The sequence below is a fragment of the Amblyraja radiata genome, chromosome 14, assembly GCF_010909765.2.
Source record: "Amblyraja radiata isolate CabotCenter1 chromosome 14, sAmbRad1.1.pri, whole genome shotgun sequence".
In the NCBI taxonomy this organism is placed as follows: Eukaryota; Metazoa; Chordata; class Chondrichthyes; order Rajiformes; family Rajidae; genus Amblyraja; species Amblyraja radiata.
This window is the reverse complement of record NC_045969.1, coordinates 24,946,968-24,969,073: the sequence shown is the minus strand read 5'-3', so window position 1 is coordinate 24,969,073 and position 22,106 is coordinate 24,946,968. Positions and strand designations below refer to the sequence as shown.

Genomic DNA, 22,106 nt, shown 5'->3' with positions numbered 1-22,106 from the left:
TTTTTTTAATATATTTTTTTATTAAAGGTAATCAATTACAATGCTTCAAACAACTTTATATCAAATTAATTCAATTTGCATTAAGTAAAACACTAGTAATACTTATCTACTATTTTTTTAGAAATAATGATAGAGAAAGAATAGAACAGTTATAAATCATTAAGAGAGTGATTAAATAATAATTTGATTATATATAAGAAAGAAAAGAGAAACGAAAAAAAAATAAAAAAAAATTTGAGTAACCACAATATGTATTATTAATAACACTACTACAAGTGATAGTATCAATAAAGACATATATGTTAATTCCAATATAAAAATGAATTATTCTCACCAAATCCCGCAGGGTGCACGCCGAGCTGTGTTGCCAAGAACAGCTACTTCTCTAAATACTGTATATATGGAGACCATATCTGTTCAAAAGAATTATACTTGTCCAATAGGACAAATCTAATTCTTTCCAGATGTAACGTCTCCATCATCTCTGTTGCCCACATTTTGGTTGTGGGGGATAATGTACCCTTCCAAAATTTCAATATGATTTTTTTCCCAATTATCAAACAGTAATCAAAGAAATTTCTTTGATTTACTGTAAGTGATAGATGTAAATCCGGAATTCCCAATATTATTAGCTTTGGGTTAGGGTCCAATTTAACTTTGATGACTTCAGAAATAACTTTAAAAATTTCTGTCCAGTAATAATTCAATTTAGGACATGTAACGAAACTATGTATTAAATTTGCCTCTGCTTTCTTGCACTTATCACAAATAGCGGAGAGATTCGGAAAAATACTATTTAATTTAGTTTTCGAATAATGTAACCTATATAATACTTTAAATTGTATCAGTATATGTCTGGCGTTTAATGAACGCCAGACATATACTGTGTATTCGTTGTAGACTTTCTTCCCAGTTTTCTTTTGTTATAGCCAATCCCATTTCATTTTCCCATGCTTGACGATATATCTACTTTCTAACTCTAATGAGCATCTTGCGTTACTTTGCTGTAGTGCATCCACTCAATTGTTTGAAGTACAGGAGTACCAAGATGGTTCTGATTGTGTGCATTTTCATATGGGTATTTTTGGGCTTATTGGCCAGTCCTATACTAAAGGATGACAGTATCACCAAGGAAAATAATACAACATGTTATCCCGAGGATAACGATAATATTAAAATATACAACATGAATTTAATTTCACTGACAATGGGTTGTATTATACCCTTCTTTATTATCACCATCTGCTACATTTTTGTTGTTAAAACTTTGCTAACCTCAAAGACAGAGCATGAAAAGCAAAATAATTCCCGCAGAAAGGCTATTATAATGATTATCATCGTCATGGTCATATTTCTGGCTAATTTTTTACCCTATCATATTTTGCGGACTGTCCACATTCACATTAGGACCCCGCACAACAAAAACACAACCCATGATAATTGTTTAATTCAGAAAACTGTGGTGGTTACTCTATGTGGTGTAGCAATCAATACCTGTTTGGATCCCCTTTTATATTACTTTGGAGCAGAGTCCTTCAGGAATAAACTTAGAAACCCGAGTACACTGAATAGGCAAATCTGATTTTCTCCTATAATTAATTAATTGAAAGTCTGACATAGTGTGTGGGATTTCTCCTTATTCTACCATAGAAAGCCAAGGATCAATTTCATTGTACTCTGTTACTGACTTGAAACAATTTATTTTAATGTACAGTCATGGTAGTTCTGTAGTCAATGTACAGTCATGGTAACTTATCATTGAATCTCATTCCGGCAATATAATTCCAGACTAACAGGTTACTTAAGTTATTTTTAACTTTTGAAAATAGAAAGCTACAAAGTTTTTATGTAATAACACTTGTAGAATAAGTTGTTTTATATTTTTCCTTTGTAAAAAAAAAACGATCAGACCACGACTTGTGTTTAGGTGGCATTCGCTCCTCCCCATGGACCTCCTCTCCTGATCCAGAGCCATCTCAAGGCCTTCTCCGGGGGTATATCAAGAATGAAGAACTAACGGAAATACAGACTGGTTAAAAAAAAGTACGAGAACTTGGTGAGACTAAAAGCTGACAAAGGCCAAAGACCTAATGATCTACAACTCAGAGTTTTAAAGAGGTGTATTCACAGATTGTGAATGCCTTGGTTATCATCTTCCAAATTTATATAGATTTTGGAATTGTCCCAGTGGGTTGGAATGTAGCAAATTAGAGAGATTGCATAATGTTGGTGCTCAAAAAGACATATGTATCCTTGAGCACTAATCACTGTTAGGTGGAACGAGTGATTAAGAAAACAAATGGTATGTTTCCCTTTAGTTTGGGATGATTTGAACACAGGAGCAATGCAAGGTCTCACAGTCTCTCTGCAATTATAATTCTCTACCCTGGGGCTCTGTTGGCTCAGTTATTGAGTTCATTTGAAACAAAGTTCGATAGATTTCTAGATCGTAAAAGAATGCGGGGAAAGGACAGGAAAATGATGCTGAGGATGATCAACCTTGATCTTGATGAGTAGCAAAGCAGACTCAGAGGGCAAAATGTTCTATTCCTGTTTGTTATCAAACCTTATTTGAACGCACCCAATTTTAATTACCTCACCACTGATGGTCATGCTTCCAGTTGTCAAGATCCTAAACTCTAGAATTTCTTCCTAAAACTTATCTGCCTCTCTACTTTCTGCTTCCTCAGAGCTTACTTGTGAAACAAAGTTTTAGTCAAGCCTCTTAACATGAGTATATCTGGCTCAGTTTGTAACACTACTTTGAAATGTTCTAATTGTTATAAATAAAAGATGTTGCCACTGTTACTGACAATAAAATATTTGGAAAATTTACAATTCTAACATTAAATAATATCTCATCATTCCTTCAGGCTTAGTTATCTATTTTTGAAACTCAGATTTTTGATTTTAATCAGTTCATCTGGTCTTGTAGGTTACAAAAGTCCATATTGCTGACAGACCTAACTAACATATCAGCAGAACTAAAGTACATCCTGCCACCTCCAACGTGATCCCACCACTTGCCACATTTTCCCATCTCCTCCTTTGTCTGTTTTCCGCAGAGACCGCTCCCTCCATCTCCCTGGTCAATTCGTCCCTTCCCACTCAAACCACCCCCTCTCCGGGCACTTTCCCTTGCAACCACAGGAAATGCTAAGTGCTACACTTGTCGCTTAAGGCCCTGTCCCACTTACGTGTCCTTGGCACGCAGATTACGCGACCTAGTCGTCATGTTGAGGTGCAGGGGCATCGTGTGGCCGCGCGGGGCCGGTCCCACTGAGAAGCGCGGAGAGGCACGGAGTTGTGCGCGGTATCGCGCGGTGCTCCGGGATTTTGTACCGAACTAAATCTTCGCGCGCCACCGGCCTGTCGCGTAACTGACGGCCAAAGTGGGACAAGCCCAAGACCCTGGCGCGACGCAACGTCTCACCTCCAACAGCAGCAGAAGCAGGCAAACGATCGTCGAACTCAGCCTGGGGCTCACGGCCGTTGCGGATCCGGTTCCGCCCCCACTTCTACTCCCAGAGCGGGGCCAAGAAAATTAAAGATAGACACGAAATGCAGGAGTAACTCAGCGGGACTGGCAGCATCTCTGGAGAGAAGGAATGGATGACTTTTCGGGTCTAGACCCTTCTTTCAGACTGAAGAAGGGTCTCGACCCGAAACATCACCCATTCCAGAAATTACAGATAGTTGTGAATATAACCCAGCCAATCACACAAACGACCATTGATCACCCATTCATACTAGTTCTATGTCATCCCACTTTCTTGTCCACTCCCTACACGCTAGGAGCAATTTACAAATGCCAATTAACCCATAATCCCGTATGTCTTTGGGATACGGGAGGAACCAGAGCACCAAACCCCACGCAGTCATGGGTCGAATGTGCAAACTCCACACATATAGCACCCAAGGTAAGAATCAAACCTGGGTCTCTGGCACTGTAAAGGGCCTGTCCCATTGTACGAGGTAATTCAAGAGCTCTCCCGAGTTTAAAAAAAAGGGTTAAGCACGTAGAATGTACGTAGCGGGTACGTCGGAGCTCGGGATGTCTCTTAGCGGCTCGTTACGCTAACAGCAGGTACTCGGGAAACGCGGTAAACTTGTGAAGACTCGTGATGATTTTTCAACGTTGAAAAATGCCCACAAGAGCCCCGAGTGCCTACGAGCGGCTATTACCGTAAATCAGGGGAAACTCGGGAGAACTTGAATTAGCTCGTACAGTGGGACAGGCCCATGAGGCAGCAACTCTACCAGCTGTGTCACTATATCGCCCCAGGGTTGGTTAGTGGTGAAGCTAATGAAATCAATGAGTTCTGCATGGGTGCAGGAGGTAACCCCAATGCAATCATTGATGAAGCAGTGAGAGTTGGGGGATAGTACCAGTGTAGACCTAGAACAAGGATTGTTCGATGTCACTGAAAAAGACAGGCATGGATGGGACTATACGAGTGCTCATACTTACATCTTTAACTTGGAGAAAGTGAGAGGAGTCAAAAGAGGGTGAGGCTGCTGAGGCCAAGGATAAATTTGACTGGGCGGAGGAGAGTGTAAGTGGAGGGAAATTGTTTGAGGAAGAATTGAAGGACCTTGAGACCTTCCTGGTGGAGGATGGAGGCGTAAAGGGACTGGTCGTCCATGGTAAAGATGAGGCAATGAGGGCCTAGAATTTGAAAGTTATTGAAGAGTTACAGGCTTGTGAGATGTCGCAGATGTAAGTGGGAAGGGATTGGACAAAGGGGGATAAGATGGAAGATGGAGATGAGTTCTGTGGGGTAGGAGCAGGCAGAGACAACGGGTCTTCTAGTGCAGTCCAGTTTGTGGATTTTGGAAAGGAGATAGAAGTGTGGGAGCGATAAGGTTGGAGACTGTGGAGGGGAGATCACTAGAGGAGATGAGATAAGAAACAGTCTGGGAGATGATGACCAGGTCAAGGGATAGATGCAAGGATGTATCCAAAAGCTTGCTCCTGGTCTCAACACGGTAGTGGTCAGCCTGCAAGACTACAATGGCATCTCTCTTGTTGACGGGTTTAATGACAATGTTGCAGAGTGAGAGGATGGCTGTGCAAAGGGGGTGAGATTGGAATGGGTAAGGTAGAGAAGTCAAGATGTTTGATGTTGTACCAGCAGTTGGAAACAGTTGTAAAGGTCCAGAGAGTGTAGAAAGCTGGCCTGACGAGTCCATGAACAGGGAGTATGTTGGAGACAAGAGAAGGGGTTGTCACTGTATGGTGAGGACCCCTTCCCATAGAAATGGCCAAGTAAGGAGGCAACGGAAAAAGAGTTGTACACAATGCCAGGCCCAGAACTCCTTGAGTTGTGGGCACAGGGGCACAAAGGTAAGGCCTCTGATGAGGACTGACCATTCTGCATCCAAAACTGGGAGGTCAGGAGGGATGGGTGCGGGCTGGGGTCAGAGGGGAGCAGTGGGTTGGAGGGAGGCTCAGGTGAGGTACTGTGGGTATATGATTGGGGCCTGAGAGAGGAGGGGGTTTTGCAGGGTTGTGTAAGGGTGGTAGGAGGAGTAGCATGGTTGGAAAAGGGAGAAAGGCAGCATGATGCGGTGGTGTCATTATTGAGGATTCCTATTGGAAGATAAGAGCAGTAGGACCCAGCAGAGTCAGTAGGGAAGCCAGTCCACATGGTGCTTTTGGAGGTGGCAGTGTGGAGGCCCCCGGAACTGAGCCAAGATTGAATACCTCACAAACTCCAAGATTGATTACCTCACATTTGATCAATGTTCATGGAGAGGATGGTATGACAGTAGAGGAGACATATAGTGGAATCTAGGGAGCAGCTCCAGATGATCATCAGCACTCATTCTTCTCTAGTATCAGGTACAAAATTCTTGCTTTCCATTTGAACGTAGAGCTTGCAGGAAGAATGTGCAAACTGTCCATACTCCATTATACAAGGTGGGATTTGTGCATTCAAGTGGAACAAGGAAAGAGAAATATAGTGATTACTAGACTAAGTGGGTCCCGTTGGGTCCCAGCTTCACACAGGAGGGTTGGTCCCCCGCAATATTCCACCTCTCCATCAATTCCAATATTGCTGGCCAGTGGGGGGGGGGGGGGGGGGGGACTGGAGCACTAGCACGGTGTTGTGGGCCGAAGGGACTGGTTTCCTGAGGGCTAGTATGGACATTGTGGGCAGAATGGATTCTTGGGCTGGCAGCTCAGTCACTGAGACCACTCTTACACACTCACTCACTCACTCACTCACTCACTCACTCACTCACTCACTCACTCACTCACTCACTCACTCACACACACACTCACACTCACACACACATACACTCTCACATACACATACACTCACAAACACACACACACACACACCCATACACTCACAAACACATACACACGCATACACACACACACACACACACACACACACACACACACACACACACACACACACACACACACACACACACACACACACACACACACACACATGCACACGCACACGCACACGCACTCACACTCACACTCACACTCACACACACACACACACACACACTGAGCGCGGCCTCTCCACTTTGAGGCTTCCGCAGTCAGCGACACTTCCGCAATCAGCTCTGCAGTTACCAGAAATTATGCAATCAGCGCGACCTCTGCACACAGCGGAAATTATGCAATCAGTGCAACCTGTCCACTAAGCGGAAGTCATGAAATGAGCGGGACTTTTGAACCAACACAGTCGGACCTAATAAAACATTTATTCCTTCCAAACACAGTCAGACCTAACAAAGCATTGCAGTTTCAAGCACAGGCAGGGAAGCAGGCTAAACAACTCATGGCATTGTCATTAAGGGCTAACAAATCATTTATTGCAAGTACATTGCAGACTCACAGTTCAGTTGATTCACAGCTTAGAATGAGAGTCGTGGCCTCTCCCTCACAATCTTGCAGAGTGACTGAGTCACGTCCAGGCATCCTGGGTTTTATAGTGCTGTCTTAGGCTTTTCCCGGTGGGTCATTTCTGATCTTGAAGAAGGCACGGCTATCTCAGGCTTGCACCTGCAGTTCACTCTTGCCTCAAAAGGATATGATGGCGATCTCTGGCTTGTCCTGGCAGCTCATTCTTGACCGTGAAGGAGATACTGGCAGTCTCGGGCTTCCCCTGGTAGCTCAGCCTTGGCCACGAAAAGGAGGAGGCACAGTCCATACAGTTCACTCTTTGCACTCTGCGTACGGGCAGAGTCCCTCATCTTCAGGGGAGAGGTGAAGAGGCTCTGGCGTTCTGGGGTTTTCCCCAGCCGCTCAGTCTTGGCCTCAAAGGGGGATTCTTAGCTGTCTAAGGCTTGACCTGGCAGCTCAGTCCTGACCTCGAAGAAGAAGCACTGGTTGTCTCAAGTTTGTCCCGGCAGCTCAGTCTGCCTCCAAGCCTGCAAAAGGGGAACACAGCGAGGTGGAAGGTGACCCACTTTCTCTTCTTTCCTTTTTTTCCTCTTTTCTCTCTTTCTTCCTATTTCTTCCTTTCACTTGGTTCCCCTTTCTCCTGCTCCCCCTTTCTCTTCTGCTTTGCATTTCTCACCACTTTCCTTTTCCTCCTCTGGCTGGAACAGGCTTGGTTTTTTAGAAGGATTCTGACGAGGTGCAGGCAGATCAATCCAGTAGTAGCTAATTGGACACAGTTGTAGCTCCTTTGGCTCAGCTCAATCCAGAGCTCTGTCCAAGGTGCTGGTGTTTTCCGGCAGCCAGTCACTGATCGTGTGCTTATCCTGGATTGTCTGCTGCTGGAGATGGGGATCAGAGCAACAAACAAGGGAAAAGGCACTGTCAGAGGGCATAGATTTAAAGGCTGCAATTTGTTTTTACATAAGGGGGTAAATATGTAGAATGTGGTTCCATGGGAAGTGGTTGAAACAGATACCATAGCAGTGTCTAAACAGGCATTTGAGGGAAATAGATCATGTGCAAGCAGATGGGATTAGTTTCAAGGTTGGCACAGACATGGTGAGCTAAAGGCACTGTTCCTCCGCTATATGATTCTATGTTTGATTTTTTAACTTTTTACTTATTCTGAATTCACTTGCTGCCATCCAGTTTTGCTAATATTTTCTGCCGTTTCATATGATACTTTGATTTTTATTCTCCCCTGCATTATCCCATGCCACTGCCTCCTCATTTATTTTTAATTTATTGAACTTATTATCACGAGAACCATCCCGTCAATTCAGTTTAAAGGTCTATCTGTAATCCTACTTATGTGATTAATTAGGTCACTGTGCCAGCACAATTCAAAGGAAGCCCATCCATATCCTCATGGCCGAGTTGTGTGCCCAGTGCCAGGGTTATGAACATCTTATCTTGGCTACAGAAAAACCGTGAGTGGGAGGGATGGAAACAGTTGTGGTCCAAGTAGGCACTATTGACAAATCAGAGTACCGGGGGATTATGAGCTGTTTGAGAATAAATTGAACAGCAGAATTGATTGAAAGAAACAGCATGGAAACTGTCCCTTCAGCCCACAGAGTCCACGCTGACCATCGATCACCCGTTCACACTAGTTCTATGTTATTCCACTTTGTCATCTACTCCCTACACACTGGTGCCAATTTACATGTGGCCAATTAACCTACAAATCCGCATGTCTTTGGGAAGTGGGAGGAAATGTGGTCATAGTGAAAACACGCAAATTCCACACAGACAGCACCCGAGGTCAGGATTGAATTCAGGTCTCTGGCTGTATGAGACGGAAGCTCTACCATCTGATAATCTCCAAGTTATTATCTGAGCTATGTGGAAATTAACAGCGGGTAAATACAATTTAAAAAGTATACTTGTGGCTTAAAGGGAGAGGGGCAAATGAGTTCCTATTCATGCGGCACTGGTATTAGCAATAGGGAAGAATTCGCTTTCAATAAGCGAGTTCGGTATTCTGAAATACGCAAGGAATCATGGGATTTGTCAAAACTCACAAGCGATAAAAACTCTCGGCGGCCGTGCCGTGGCATGGACACAGAGCTGCGCCTCGTCTCTAGCCAGGACGAACCCAGGTCTCCGGCACTGCAATCGCTGCCGAACCGCCAATAAACCATCCCCGTCCCCTCCCGAATATCCACCCCCCCCCATTCGGGGGCGGCCAGAGATGTCAGGAGTCAGACGGGTGCAGCGCCCCTAGGCCCACAGCCAGCGCGGAGAAGCAGCGCTAAATCCAGCTCAACTCTGCCTGTCTCGCCGGGTTAACCTACAGCCCTGCCTGGACTGACGGGATACCAGCCCGGAGCCGTGGAGTTAGCGCTGCTTCTCCGTGCTGGCTGTAAGCCTGGGCCGTCATTCCCGTAAGCCCAGGCAGGGCTGGTTGGTAACCCGGCGAGACAGGCAGAGTTGAGCTGCATTTAACGCTGCATCTCCGCACTGGCTGTGGGCCTGGGGCCGCCTCTCGTGTCTGACTCCCGACGTCTCTGGCCATCCCCTGACGGGGCGGGGGGAGGACACTAGGGAGGGGACGGGGACGGGGACGGGGATGGTCAGGGCTGGTAAACCCCATCTGTATTGACTCCAAAGCCTTCAAAACGAGCACTGCACACGATAATCCAACATGGCCTAACAAATGTTTTAAAGTGAGAGGGGATAACTAGGAACGTATTGTAACAATTTTTCTACTCAGAAAATGAAGGCTAGCAGGACCCTTAGGAGCATTGAAGGCAAGCAAGCTGATCGCCTTCTTTATCACACTATCCATTGGTGTTGTGATTTTTGGGTGATAATGAAGGTGTATGGCAAGCTTGTCTTCATAGGTCGAGGCACTGGGTAATAATAATAATGCCACACCATTTGAATTCACAGATCATTTATAACATGCTAGATCATTTAATAGTACAAACAGAAATAAATATTTGTTTAACAAATGGGTGTTACAGAGACATGGTTGCATGGTGACGTGAACTAGGAACAATGTTACAGGGTATTGAGTGTTCTAAATAGGCAAAAAGGGAAAGGAGGTGAGGTCGTTAATCCAGATAGGTATTGAGGGTGGTGATGAGTAGAAATATAAATGCAGTGGATTGTGATGTGGAATTGATTAGCGTGGAAATATCGAATAATATCGAAATATCGAGGGGGGAGAGAGGGGGAGGGAGGGAGAGGGGGAGGGAGAGATTGAGGGAGAGATTGAGGGAGAGAGAGAGAAAGAGAGGAGAGAGAGAGAGAGAGAGAGAGAGAATATCGAGAGAGAAGAGAGGTAGATGATAGAGAGGGATCGAGGCGAGGCGATAGAGAGCATGATATTGAGATCGATAGCTCTCTTCGCTCTCTATCTCTCTTCTCCTTCTCTCTCTCTCTTCGTTTCCTCTTCTTCTCGCTCTCTCTCTCTTCTCTATCTCTCTTCTTCTTTCTCTCTCTTCTTTTGTTCTCTATTTTCCTTCTATTTCTCTCCTTGAGCATTGTCATTGTTGACATCACACGATGGAACGTTCATCAACGTTCTATGGGCGAGAAGCAGTTTGATTTTTTTGAAATGTTTAATGGTTTTTACCGAAAAAGCAGTGAAAGGATGAACCGAATGTTCTAATTTTACAAACATAAGAGGAGGAGGAAAAACCCTACCGGAATATGTAAAAATTGTTTCGTTTTTGCAAATTTCGGAGGAGGAGATTCACAAACGCCTAAAACGAATATTCGCGAAATAGACCCTGGACAAACCAACATGAGAGTTTTAAATATATACTAGACCAAGTCTGTTTCCCCAACGCACATTTGCGGGGGGGGGGGGGGGTCTGCGGCCTCACACACACACTAACCACCCCCCAAACACACAGGCGGGAAAAACAGGAAAGTATAGGCCAATTGTGTCCCCTCCATGTTTTCAGAGGTGGGGGATGGTCCCTCCCCCCCCCCATTCCACGCTTTGTAACATATTGTGTCCTGTCCTATATTATGTTGTCCAGCATGATGTCCGGTGGTTTTTAAATAAGTGGTACAGGCCTGCACTAGTTGACTCATTCTAATGGTAACCGCCCGGTAGTAGAAGCATCCACGTTGTGGGGCTGGAAACTGGAAGAATCCTGAGCTAATTACCGTCCACAGGGCCCACGGCTGAAGCCTCTGAAGCTTCGCGCATGTGTGAGTGTGCGCACGCGACTGCCAAGAAATTGTGTCCCCCGGTCTCCCCATGTTTTGATAACGATTTCCATGCCTGCAACAGAGGATGTACTTCCTGCGGCAGCTGAGGAATCTGCCACAGGTAATGATGGTCCAATTGCAATCTGCCACCGGCAATGATGGTCCAATTCTATACGGCCATCGTAGAGTCTGTCCTCACCTTCTCCATCATGGTCTGGTTTGGCTTAGCCACCAAGCACGACACCTGGAGGCTGCAGCGAATCGTCCGATCAGCTGAGAAGGTTATTGGCTGCAATCTGCCCTCCATTGACGAACTGTACACTGCAAGGGCCAGGAAGCGAGCGGGTAAGATCATCTCTGACTCCTCTCACCCTGGCCACAAACTCTTTGAATCACTTCCCTCTGGAAGGTGACTCCGGACTGTCAAAGCTGCCACAGCCAGACATAAAAACAGCTTTTTCCCACGAGTAGTAGCTCTACTCAATAACCAAATATCTGTAGCCTCCTTTTGCTCTGGTATTTTATTTAATTCACATGTTTAATTGATAATGTTTTATTATTAATGTTTAATGTTTTATGTGTCATTCCTAACTGTCACTGTATGTCATGTTGTCACTTACGGGTGTTGCACCAATGCAAATTCCTTGTATGTGAATACTTGGCCAATAAACTTATTCATTCATTCATTTATTCATTCATTTATTCAACAGAGTTTTATGAAAGTTTCATGTTTCATAAACTCGCTGGAATTCTTTGAGGTTGTAACAAGCAGAGTCAATGAATGGAAACTTGTAAATGTAGTGTATTTGGGTTTCTGGAAGACTTTTAATAAGCTACCACATATATGAAGCATAAGAGCTCATGGTAATAAGGAAAGTGCATGAAGATAATTATCACATAGAAGGCTGATAGTTGGAATAAATGGTTCTCTTCAACAGGCTGGAAGGATATAACTAACAGTGCCACAGGGATCTGTTCTTGGCCTTTGATTATTTATTGTCTATACAGTAAACCCTGTTTTAACGGACATGTTTATAACGGATTTTGGTTGTAGCGGACTTACCTGTTGACAGCTGCCCATGCCATCCCAAGCTTGTACCGCCTCCCCGGCCACTTGTAGCACCAGTAATATCCATGCCACCCTGGCAACCTGCCCACCACAGCTTGTGCCACCTGCCTGGCTGCTTGTAGCGCCGAATGCCCCATACCACCCTGGCCCGCCCTCCCCAGCTGGACCTACAGCCGGCCAACACTGCTTACTGGGATGAGAGGGTTGCCCTATCATGAAGAGTTAAAAAATGTAGCACTTTATTCTTTGGAGTTTAGAAGAATGAGGGTTGATTTTACTAAAACAGATCAGATGCTAAGGGGGGCGCAGCAGGATATATGTTGAGATGTTTCCGCTGGTGAGTGAGTCTCAAATGACAAGACACGGTTACAAAAAAGGGTGTGGTTATTTCAAACTTAGGCCTGTAGGAATTACTTCTGCAAAAGATGGTGAATCGCCTCCAGATGTTTGTGGAAGCTAGATCACTTGAGTTCAGTTTAGTTTATTGTCATGTGAACTCGGGGACAGTGAAAAGCTTTTGTTGTGTGCTATTGAGTCAGCAAAAGCCAATACATGATTACAATTGAGCCATACGGTGTACAGTGTATTACAGTACATTTACAGTACAGTACAAGGATATTTGAAGTCTTTACAGAAAAGAAAGATAAATTTTTGAAAGACGGGAGAATTGAGGGGTATTTGGAACTAACACAGAAGTGGAACTGTGACCTACGACAGATTTTATTAAATGGTGGGATACGCTTGAGAGGGCATGTGACCTATTTCTATTCCTATTTTTTTTATGATCTTTTCGTGCATTCCAGGGTTTTCGTCATCTGGTACAGTCCTGACAAAATTGGGAAGTGAATTGAGGCATTCTGGGAGCAATGGCCAATTTTAGCAACATGTAAATTGAAGTAAGTTTTTTTTACCTCATATGGTTCTCTCACTGCCTGGCAGAGAACCAGTCTGGTTCTCTGAATCCAAATCTATGCCATTCAGTACTCAGACAACTCCATGTGTGGCGGATTTCTTGCTAGTGACCGTGGCAATTAGTCATACAGAATATAAACTGTGTTCAAGCTGCCCTGAATGCTTCTTCCTGGTCGTGTTTGACATGAAGAATGATAAACTAAACTTGTGACAGTGCTGGTGTAACAAACCGTAAGTTTTCTTGTCTGTGTTTAACCTGGTAGCATGGGACCTGGAAATGGTGTTGAAGGCTTCCAGGCCTGTTCCTTAATGACTGCATGTGGCAATGCTGCCACCTCATGATGTACCCAGGTAGAGTTGCTAGTCAAGAACTTAAATACTTGTCTAAATGGTGGTGACCTCCCAATTTAGACAAGTATTTAAATTCCTGAACAGCACTTTGCAAGGTTGTTTGGCCTCAAAGTAACTTTTTAGGTCCATGTCTATTGCTGAATAGTCCATCAGGTTTTTATTCTTAATTTATTTTAATGTAGATATTTTGATTGTGTTGTTTACAATGTCATTTCTGAGGAGAGTAAAGAGCTAACTACATTGTTTGGTTCGGAAGTGACATACAGTATATGCCAGCGAAATGTTATCTTTCCATATTTTAACAATGTGAATGTAATAAATGTGGCTATGTAAATCAGTTATACTTCTTTCCAGAGCTATGACTCAAATTAATGTTTTCTTTCCCACAGGCCAACCCCACCACAGGCGCACTAGTTCTTTTTCAAAGAAGATAATGAATAATACTGTAATCTTTGAGAATGACACCTGTGAAAACATTGATGACTTCAAAAAATATACCTACCTACCAGTGTACATCATCACATTTGTTTTAGGATTTTGTGAAAATGTCTTCTGTTTGTATGTATTCCTGAAGTTGTACAAGAGGAAGACTGCATTCAGCATTGTCATGGCGAACCTTGCAATTGCAGATCTACTCTTTCTTTGCACGTTGCCTTTGCGTGCCCTATATTATTACCAAGGCGGCATCTGGAACTTTCCACATTCCTTATGCACATTCATGTCTTATGCAATGTACCTCAATATGTACTGTAGCATCTACTTTCTAACTCTAATGAGCATCTTGCGTTACTTTGCTGTAGTGCATCCACTCAATTGTTTGAAGTACAGGAGTACCAAGATGGTTCTGATTGTGTGCATTTTCATATGGGTATTTTTGGGCTTATTGGCCAGTCCTATACTAAAGGATGACAGTATCACCAAGGAAAATAATACAACATGTTTCGATCCCGAGGATAACGATAATATTAAAATATACAACATGAATTTAATTTCACTGACAATGGGTTGTATTATACCCTTCTTTATTATCACCATCTGCTACATTTTTGTTGTTAAAACTTTGCTAACCTCAAAGACAGAGCATGAAAAGCAAAAAAATTCCCGCAGAAAGGCTATTATAATGATTATCATCGTCATGGTCATATTTCTGGCCAATTTTCTACCCTATCATATTTTGCGGACTGTCCACCTTCACATTAAGACCCTGCACAACAAAAACACAACCCATGATAATTGTTTAATTCAGAAAACTGTGGTGGTTACTCTATGTGGTGTAGCAATCAATACCTGTTTGGATCCCCTTTTATATTACTTTGGAGCAGAGTCCTTCAGGAATAAACTTAGAAACCCGAGTACACTGAATAGGCAAATCAGATTTTCTCCTATAATTAATTAATTGAAAGTCTGACATAGTGTGTGGGATTTCTCCTTATTCTACCATAGAAATCCAAGGATCAATTTCATTGTACTCTGTTACTGACTTGAAACAATTTATTTTAATGTACAGTCATGGTAGTTCTGTAGTCAATGTACTGTCATGGTAACTTATCATTGAATCTCATTCCGGCAATATAATTCCAGACTAACAGGTTACTTAAGTTATTTTTAACTTTTGAAAATAGAAAGCTACAAAGCTTTTATGTAATAACACTTGTAGAATAAGTTGTTTTATATTTTTCCTTTGTAAAAAAAAAACGATCAGACCACGACTTGTGTTTAGGTGGCATTCGCTCCTCCCCATGGACCTCCTCTCCTGATCCAGAGCCATCTCAAGGCCTTCTCCGGGGGTATATCAAGAATGAAGAACTAACGGAAATACAGACTGGTTAAAAAAAAGTACGAGAACTTGGTGAGACTAAAAGCTGACAAAGGCCAAAGACCTAATGATCTACAACTCAGAGTTTTAAAGAGGTGTATGTAGAGATTGTGAATGCCTTGGTTATCATCTTCCAAATTTATATAGATTTTGGAATTGTCCCAGTGGGTTGGAATGTAGCAAATGAGAGAGATTGCATAATGTTGGTGCTCAAAAAGACATATGTATCCTTGAGCACTAATCACTGTTAGGTGGAACGAGTGATTAAGAAAACAAATGGTATGTTTCCCTTTAGTTTGGGATGATTTGAACACAGGAGCAATGCAAGGTCTCACAGTCTCTCTGCAATTAGAATTCTCTACCCTGGGGCTCTGTTGGCTCAGTTATTGAGTTCATTTGAAACAAAGTTCGATAGATTTCTAGATCGTAAAAGAATGTGGGGAAAGGACAGGAAAATGATGCTGAGGATGATCAACCTTGATCTTGATGAGCAGCAAAGCAGACTCAGAGGGCAAAATGTTCTATTCCTGTTTGTTATCAAACCTTATTTGTACGCACCCAATTTTAATTACCTCACCACTGATGGTCATGCTTCCAGTTGTCAAGATCCTAAACTCTAGAATTTCTTCCTAAAACTTATCTGCCTCTCTACTTTCTGCTTCCTCAGAGCTTACTTGTGAAACAAAGTTTTAGTCAAGCCTCTTAACATGAGTATATCTGGCTCAGTTTGTAACACTACTTTGAAATGTTCTAATTGTTATAAATAAAAGTTGTTGCCACTGTTACTGACAATAAAATATTTGGAAAATTTACAATTCTAACATTAAATAATATCTCATCATTCCTTCAGGCTTAGTTATCTATTTTTGAAACTCAGATTTTTGATTTTAATCAGTTCATCTGGTCTTGTAGCTTACAAAAGTCCATATTGCTGACAGACCTAACTAACATATCAGCAGAACTAAAGTACATCCTGCCACCTCCAACGTGATCCCACCACTTGCCACATTTTCTCATCTCCTCCTTTGTCTGTTTTCCGCAGAGACCGCTCCCTCCATCTCCCTGGTCAATTCGTCCCTTCCCACTCAAACCACCCGCTCTCCTGGCACTTTCCCTTGCAACCACAGGAAATGCTAAGTGCTACACTTGTCGCTTAAGGCCCTGTCCCACTTACGTGTCCTTGGCACGCAAATTACGCGACCTAGTCGTCCTGTTGAGGTGCAGGGGCATCGTGTGGTCGCGCGGGGCCGGTCCCACTGAGAAGCGCGGAGAGGCATGGAGTTGTGCGCGGTATCGCGCGGTGCTCCGGGATTTTGTACCGAACTAAATCTTCGCGCGCCACCGGCCTGTCGCGTAACTGACGGCCAAAGTGGGACAAGCCCAAGACCCTGGCGCGACGCAACGTCTCACCTCCAACAGCAGCAGAAGCAGGCAAACGATCGTCGAACTCAGCCTGGGGCTCACGGCCGTTGCGGATCCGGATCCGCCCCCACTTCTACTCCCAGAGCGGGGCCAAGAAAATTAAAGATAGACACGAAATGCAGGAGTAACTCAGCGGGACCGGCAGCATCTCTGGAGAGAAGGAATGGATGACTTTTCGGGTCTAGACCCTTCTTTCAGACTGAAGAAGGGTCTCGACCCGAAACATCACCCATTCCAGAAATTACAGATAGTTGTGAATATAACCCCGACCATTGATCACCCATTGATACTAGTTCTATGTCATCCCACTTTCTTGTCCACTCCCTACACGCTAGGAGCAATTTACAAATGACAATTAACCCATAATCCCGTATGTCTTTGGGATACGGGAGGAACCAGAGCACCAAACCCCACGCAGTCATGGGTCGAATGTGCAAACTCCACACATATAGCACCCAAGGTAAGAATCAAACCTGGGTCTCTGGCACTGTAAAGGGCCTGTCCCACTGTACGAGGTAATTCAAGAGCTCTCCCGAGTTTAAAAAAAAGGGTTAAGCACGTAGAATGTACGTAGCGGGTACGTCGGAGCTCGGGATGTCTCTTAGCGGCTCGTTACGCTAACAGCAGGTACTCGGGAAACGCGGTAAACTCGTGAAGACTCGTGATGATTTTTCAACGTTGAAAAATGCCCACAAGAGCCCCGAGTGCCTACGAGCGGCTATTACCGTAAATCAGGGGAAACTCGGGAGAACTCTTGAATTAGCTCGTACAGTGGGACAGGCCCATGAGGCAGCAACTCTACCAGCTGTGTCACTATATCGCCCCAGGGTTGGTTAGTGGTGAAGCTAATGAAATCAATGAGTTCTGCATGGGTGCAGGAGGTAACCCCAATGCAATCATTGATGAAGCAGTGAGAGTTGGGGGATAGTACCAGTGTAGACCTAGAACAAGGATTGTTCGATGTCACTGAAAAAGACAGGCATGGATGGGACTATACGAGTGCTCATACTTACATCTTTAACTTGGAGAAAGTGAGAGGAGTCAAAAGAGGGTGAGGCTGCTGAGGCCAAGGATAAATTTGACTGGGCGGAGGAGAGTGTAAGTGGAGGGAAATTGTTTGAGGAAGAATTGAAGGACCTTGAGACCTTCCTGGTGGAGGATGGAGGCGTAAAGGGACTGGTCGTCCATGGTAAAGATGAGGCAATGAGGGCCTAGAATTTGAAAGTTATTGAAGAGTTACAGGCTTGTGAGATGTCGCAGATGTAAGTGGGAAGGGATTGGACAAAGGGGGATAAGATGGAAGATGGAGATGAGTTCTGTGGGGTAGGAGCAGGCAGAGACAACGGGTCTTCTAGTGCAGTCCAGTTTGTGGATTTTGGAAAGGAGATAGAAGTGTGGGCTGGGGAGCGATAAGGTTGGAGACTGTGGAGGGGAGATCACTAGAGGAGATGAGATAAGAAACAGTCTGGGAGATGATGACCAGGTCAAGGGATAGATGCAAGGATGTATCCAAAAGCTTGCTCCTGGCCTCAACACGGTAGTGGTCAGCCTGGAAGACTACAATGGCATCTCTCTTGTTGACGGGTTTAATGACAATGTTGCAGAGTGAGAGGATGGCTGTGCAAAGGGGGTGAGATTGGAATGGGTAAGGGAGTAGAGAAGTCAAGATGTTTGATGTTGTGCCAGCAGTTGGAAACAGTTGTAAAGGTCCAGAGAGTGTAGAAAGCTGGCCTGACGAGTCCATGAACAGGGAGTATGTTGGAGACAAGAGAAGGGGTTGTCACTGTATGGTGAGGACCCCTTCCCATAGAAATGGCCAAGTAAGGAGGCAACGGAAAAAGAGTTGTACACAATGCCAGGCCCAGAACTCCTTGAGTTGTGGGCACAGGGGCACAAAGGTAAGGCCTCTGATGAGGACTGACCATACTGCATCCAAAACTGGGAGGTCAGGAGGGATGGGTGCGGGCTGGGGTCAGAGGGGGGCAGTGGGTTGGAGGGAGGCTCAGGTGAGGTACTGTGGGTATATGATTGGGGCCTGAGAGAGGAGGGGGTTTTGCAGGGTTGTGTAAGGGTGGTAGGAGGAGTAGCATGGTTGGAAAAGGGAGAAAGGCAGCATGATGCGGTGGTGTCATTATTGAGGATTCCTATTGGAAGATAAGAGAAGTAGGACCCAGCAGAGTCAGTAGGGAAGCCAGTCCACATGGTGCTTTTGGAGCTGGCAGTGTGGAGGCCCCCGGAACTGAGCCAAGATTGATTACCTCACAAACTCCAAGATTGATTACCTCACATTTGATCAATGGTCATGGAGAGGATGGTATGACAGTAGAGGAGACATATAGTGGAATCTAGGGAGCAGCTCCAGATGATCATCAGCACTCATTCTTCTCTAGTATCAGGTACAAAATTCTTGCTTTCCATTTGAACGTAGAGCTTGCAGGGAGAATGTGCAAACTGTCCCCATAACTCCATTATACAAGGGTGGGATTTGTGGCATTCAAGTGGAACAAGGAACGCGAAACTCTAGAATTTCTTCCTAAAACTTATCTGCCTCTCTACTTTCTGCTTCCTCAGAGCTTACTTGTGAAACAAAGTTTTAGTCAAGCCTCTTAACATGAGTATATCTGGCTCAGTTTGTAACACTACTTTGAAATGTTCTAATTGTTATAATAAAAGATTGTTGCCACTGTTACTGACAATAAAATATTTGGAAAATTTACAATTCTAACATTAAATAATATCTCATCATTCCTTCAGGCTTAGTTATCTATTTTTGAAACTCAGATTTTTGATTTTAATCAGTTCATCTGGTCTTGTAGCTTACAAAAGTCCATATTGCTGACAGACCTAACTAACATATCAGCAGAACTAAAGTACATCCTGCCACCTCCAACGTGATCCCACCACTTGCCACATTTTCTCATCTCCTCCTTTGTCTGTTTTCCGCAGAGACCGCTCCCTCCATCTCCCTGGTCAATTCGTCCCTTCCCACTCAAACCACCCGCTCTCCTGGCACTTTCCCTTGCAACCACAGGAAATGCTAAGTGCTACACTTGTCGCTTAAGGCCCTGTCCCACTTACGTGTCCTTGGCACGCAAATTACGCGACCTAGTCGTCCTGTTGAGGTGCAGGGGCATCGTGTGGTCGCGCGGGGCCGGTCCCACTGAGAAGCGCGGAGAGGCACGGAGTTGTGCGCGGTATCGCGTGGCGCTCCGGGATTTTGTACCGAACTAAATTTTCGCGCGCCACCGGCCTGTCGCGTAACTGACAGCCAAAGTGGGACAAGCCCAAGACCCTGGCGCGACGCAACGTCTCACCTCCAACAGCAGCAGAAGCAGGCAAACGATCGTCGAACTCAGCCTGGGGCTCACGGCCGTTGCGGATCCGGATCCGCCCCCACTTCTACTCCCAGAGCGGGGCCAAGAAAATTAAAGATAGACACGAAATGCAGGAGTAACTCAGCGGGACCGGCAGCATCTCTGGAGAGAAGGAATGGATGACTTTTCGGGTCTAGACCCTTCTTTCAGACTGAAGAAGGGTCTCGACCCGAAACATCACCCATTCCAGAAATTACAGATAGTTGTGAATATAACCCCGACCATTGATCACCCATTGATACTAGTTCTATGTCATCCCACTTTCTTGTCCACTCCCTACACGCTAGGAGCAATTTACAAATGACAATTAACCCATAATCCCGTATGTCTTTGGGATACGGGAGGAACCAGAGCACCAAACCCCACGCAGTCATGGGTCGAATGTGCAAACTCCACACATATAGCACCCAAGGTAAGAATCAAACCTGGGTCTCTGGCACTGTAAAGGGCCTGTCCCACTGTACGAGGTAATTCAAGAGCTCTCCCGAGTTTAAAAAAAAGGGTTAAGCACGTAGAATGTACGTAGCGGGTACGTCGGAGCTCGGGATGTCTCTTAGCGGCTCGTAACGCTAACGGCAGGTACTCGGGAAATGCGGTAAGCTCGTGAAGACTCGTGATGATTTTTCAACGTTGAAAAATGCCCACGAGAGCCCCGAGTGCCTACGAGCGGCTATTACCGTAAATTTTCTCAGAGTCCGAATCAGGGGAAACTCGGGAGAACTCTTGAATTAGCTCGTACAGTGGGACAGGCCCATGAGGCAGCAACTCTACCAGCTGTGTCACTATATCGCCCCAGGGTTGGTTATTGGTGAAGCTAATGAAATCAATGAGTTCTGCATGGGTGCAGGAGGTAACCCCAATGCAATCATTGATGAAGCAGTGAGAGTTGGGGGATAGTACCAGTGTAGACCTAGAACAAGGATTGTTCGATGTCACTGAAAAAGACAGGCATGGATGGGACTATACGAGTGCTCATACTTACATCTTTAACTTGGAGAAAGTGAGAGGAGTCAAAAGAGGGTGAGGCTGCTGAGGCCAAGGATAAATTTGACTGGGCGGAGGAGAGTGTAAGTGGAGGGAAATTGTTTGAGGAAGAATTGAAGGACCTTGAGACCTTCCTGGTGGAGGATGGAGGCGTAAAGGGACTGGTCGTCCATGGTAAAGATGAGGCAATGAGGGCCTAGAATTTGAAAGTTATTGAAGAGTTACAGGCTTGTGAGATGTCGCAGATGTAAGTGGGAAGGGATTGGACAAAGGGGGATAAGATGGAAGATGGAGATGAGTTCTGTGGGGTAGGAGCAGGCAGAGACAACGGGTCTTCTAGTGCAGTCCAGTTTGTGGATTTTGGAAAGGAGATAGAAGTGTGGGCTGGGGAGCGATAAGGTTGGAGACTGTGGAGGGGAGATCACTAGAGGAGATGAGATAAGAAACAGTTTGGGAGATGATGACCAGGTCAAGGGATAGATGCAAGGATGTATCCAAAAGCTTGCTCCTGGCCTCAACACGGTAGTGGTCAGCCTGGAAGACTACAATGGCATCTCTCTTGTTGACGGGTTTAATGACAATGTTGCAGAGTGAGAGGATGGCTGTGCAAAGGGGGTGAGATTGGAATGGGTAAGGGAGTAGAGAAGTCAAGATGTTTGATGTTGTGCCAGCAGTTGGAAACAGTTGTAAAGGTCCAGAGAGTGTAGAAAGCTGGCCTGACGAGTCCATGAACAGGGAGTATGTTGGAGACAAGAGAAGGGGTTGTCACTGTATGGTGAGGACCCCTTCCCATAGAAATGGCCAAGTAAGGAGGCAACGGAAAAAGAGTTGTACACAATGCCAGGCCCAGAACTCCTTGAGTTGTGGGCACAGGGGCACAAAGGTAAGGCCTCTGATGAGGACTGACCATTCTGCATCCAAAACTGGGAGGTCAGGAGGGATGGGTGCGGGCTGGGGTCAGAGGGAGGCAGTGGGTTGGAGGGAGGCTCAGGTGAGGTACTGTGGGTATATGATTGGGGCCTGAGAGAGGAGGGGGTTTTGCAGGGTTGTGTAAGGGTGGTAGGAGGAGTAGCATGGTTGGAAAAGGGAGAAAGG

At 44.9% G+C, this 22,106-nt stretch overlaps 1 protein-coding gene across 1 annotated transcript; it reads left to right on the top strand.

The window, feature by feature from the left end:
- Positions 1–13,827: 13,827 nt before the first annotated feature.
- LOC116980892 (cysteinyl leukotriene receptor 1-like) lies at positions 13,828–14,811 on the top strand. The gene has a single exon (XM_033033508.1). It carries the CDS (start codon positions 13,849–13,851, stop codon positions 14,809–14,811), a length of 963 nt encoding a protein of 320 aa, XP_032889399.1. The 5' UTR covers positions 13,828–13,848.
- Positions 14,812–22,106: the final 7,295 nt, after the last annotated feature.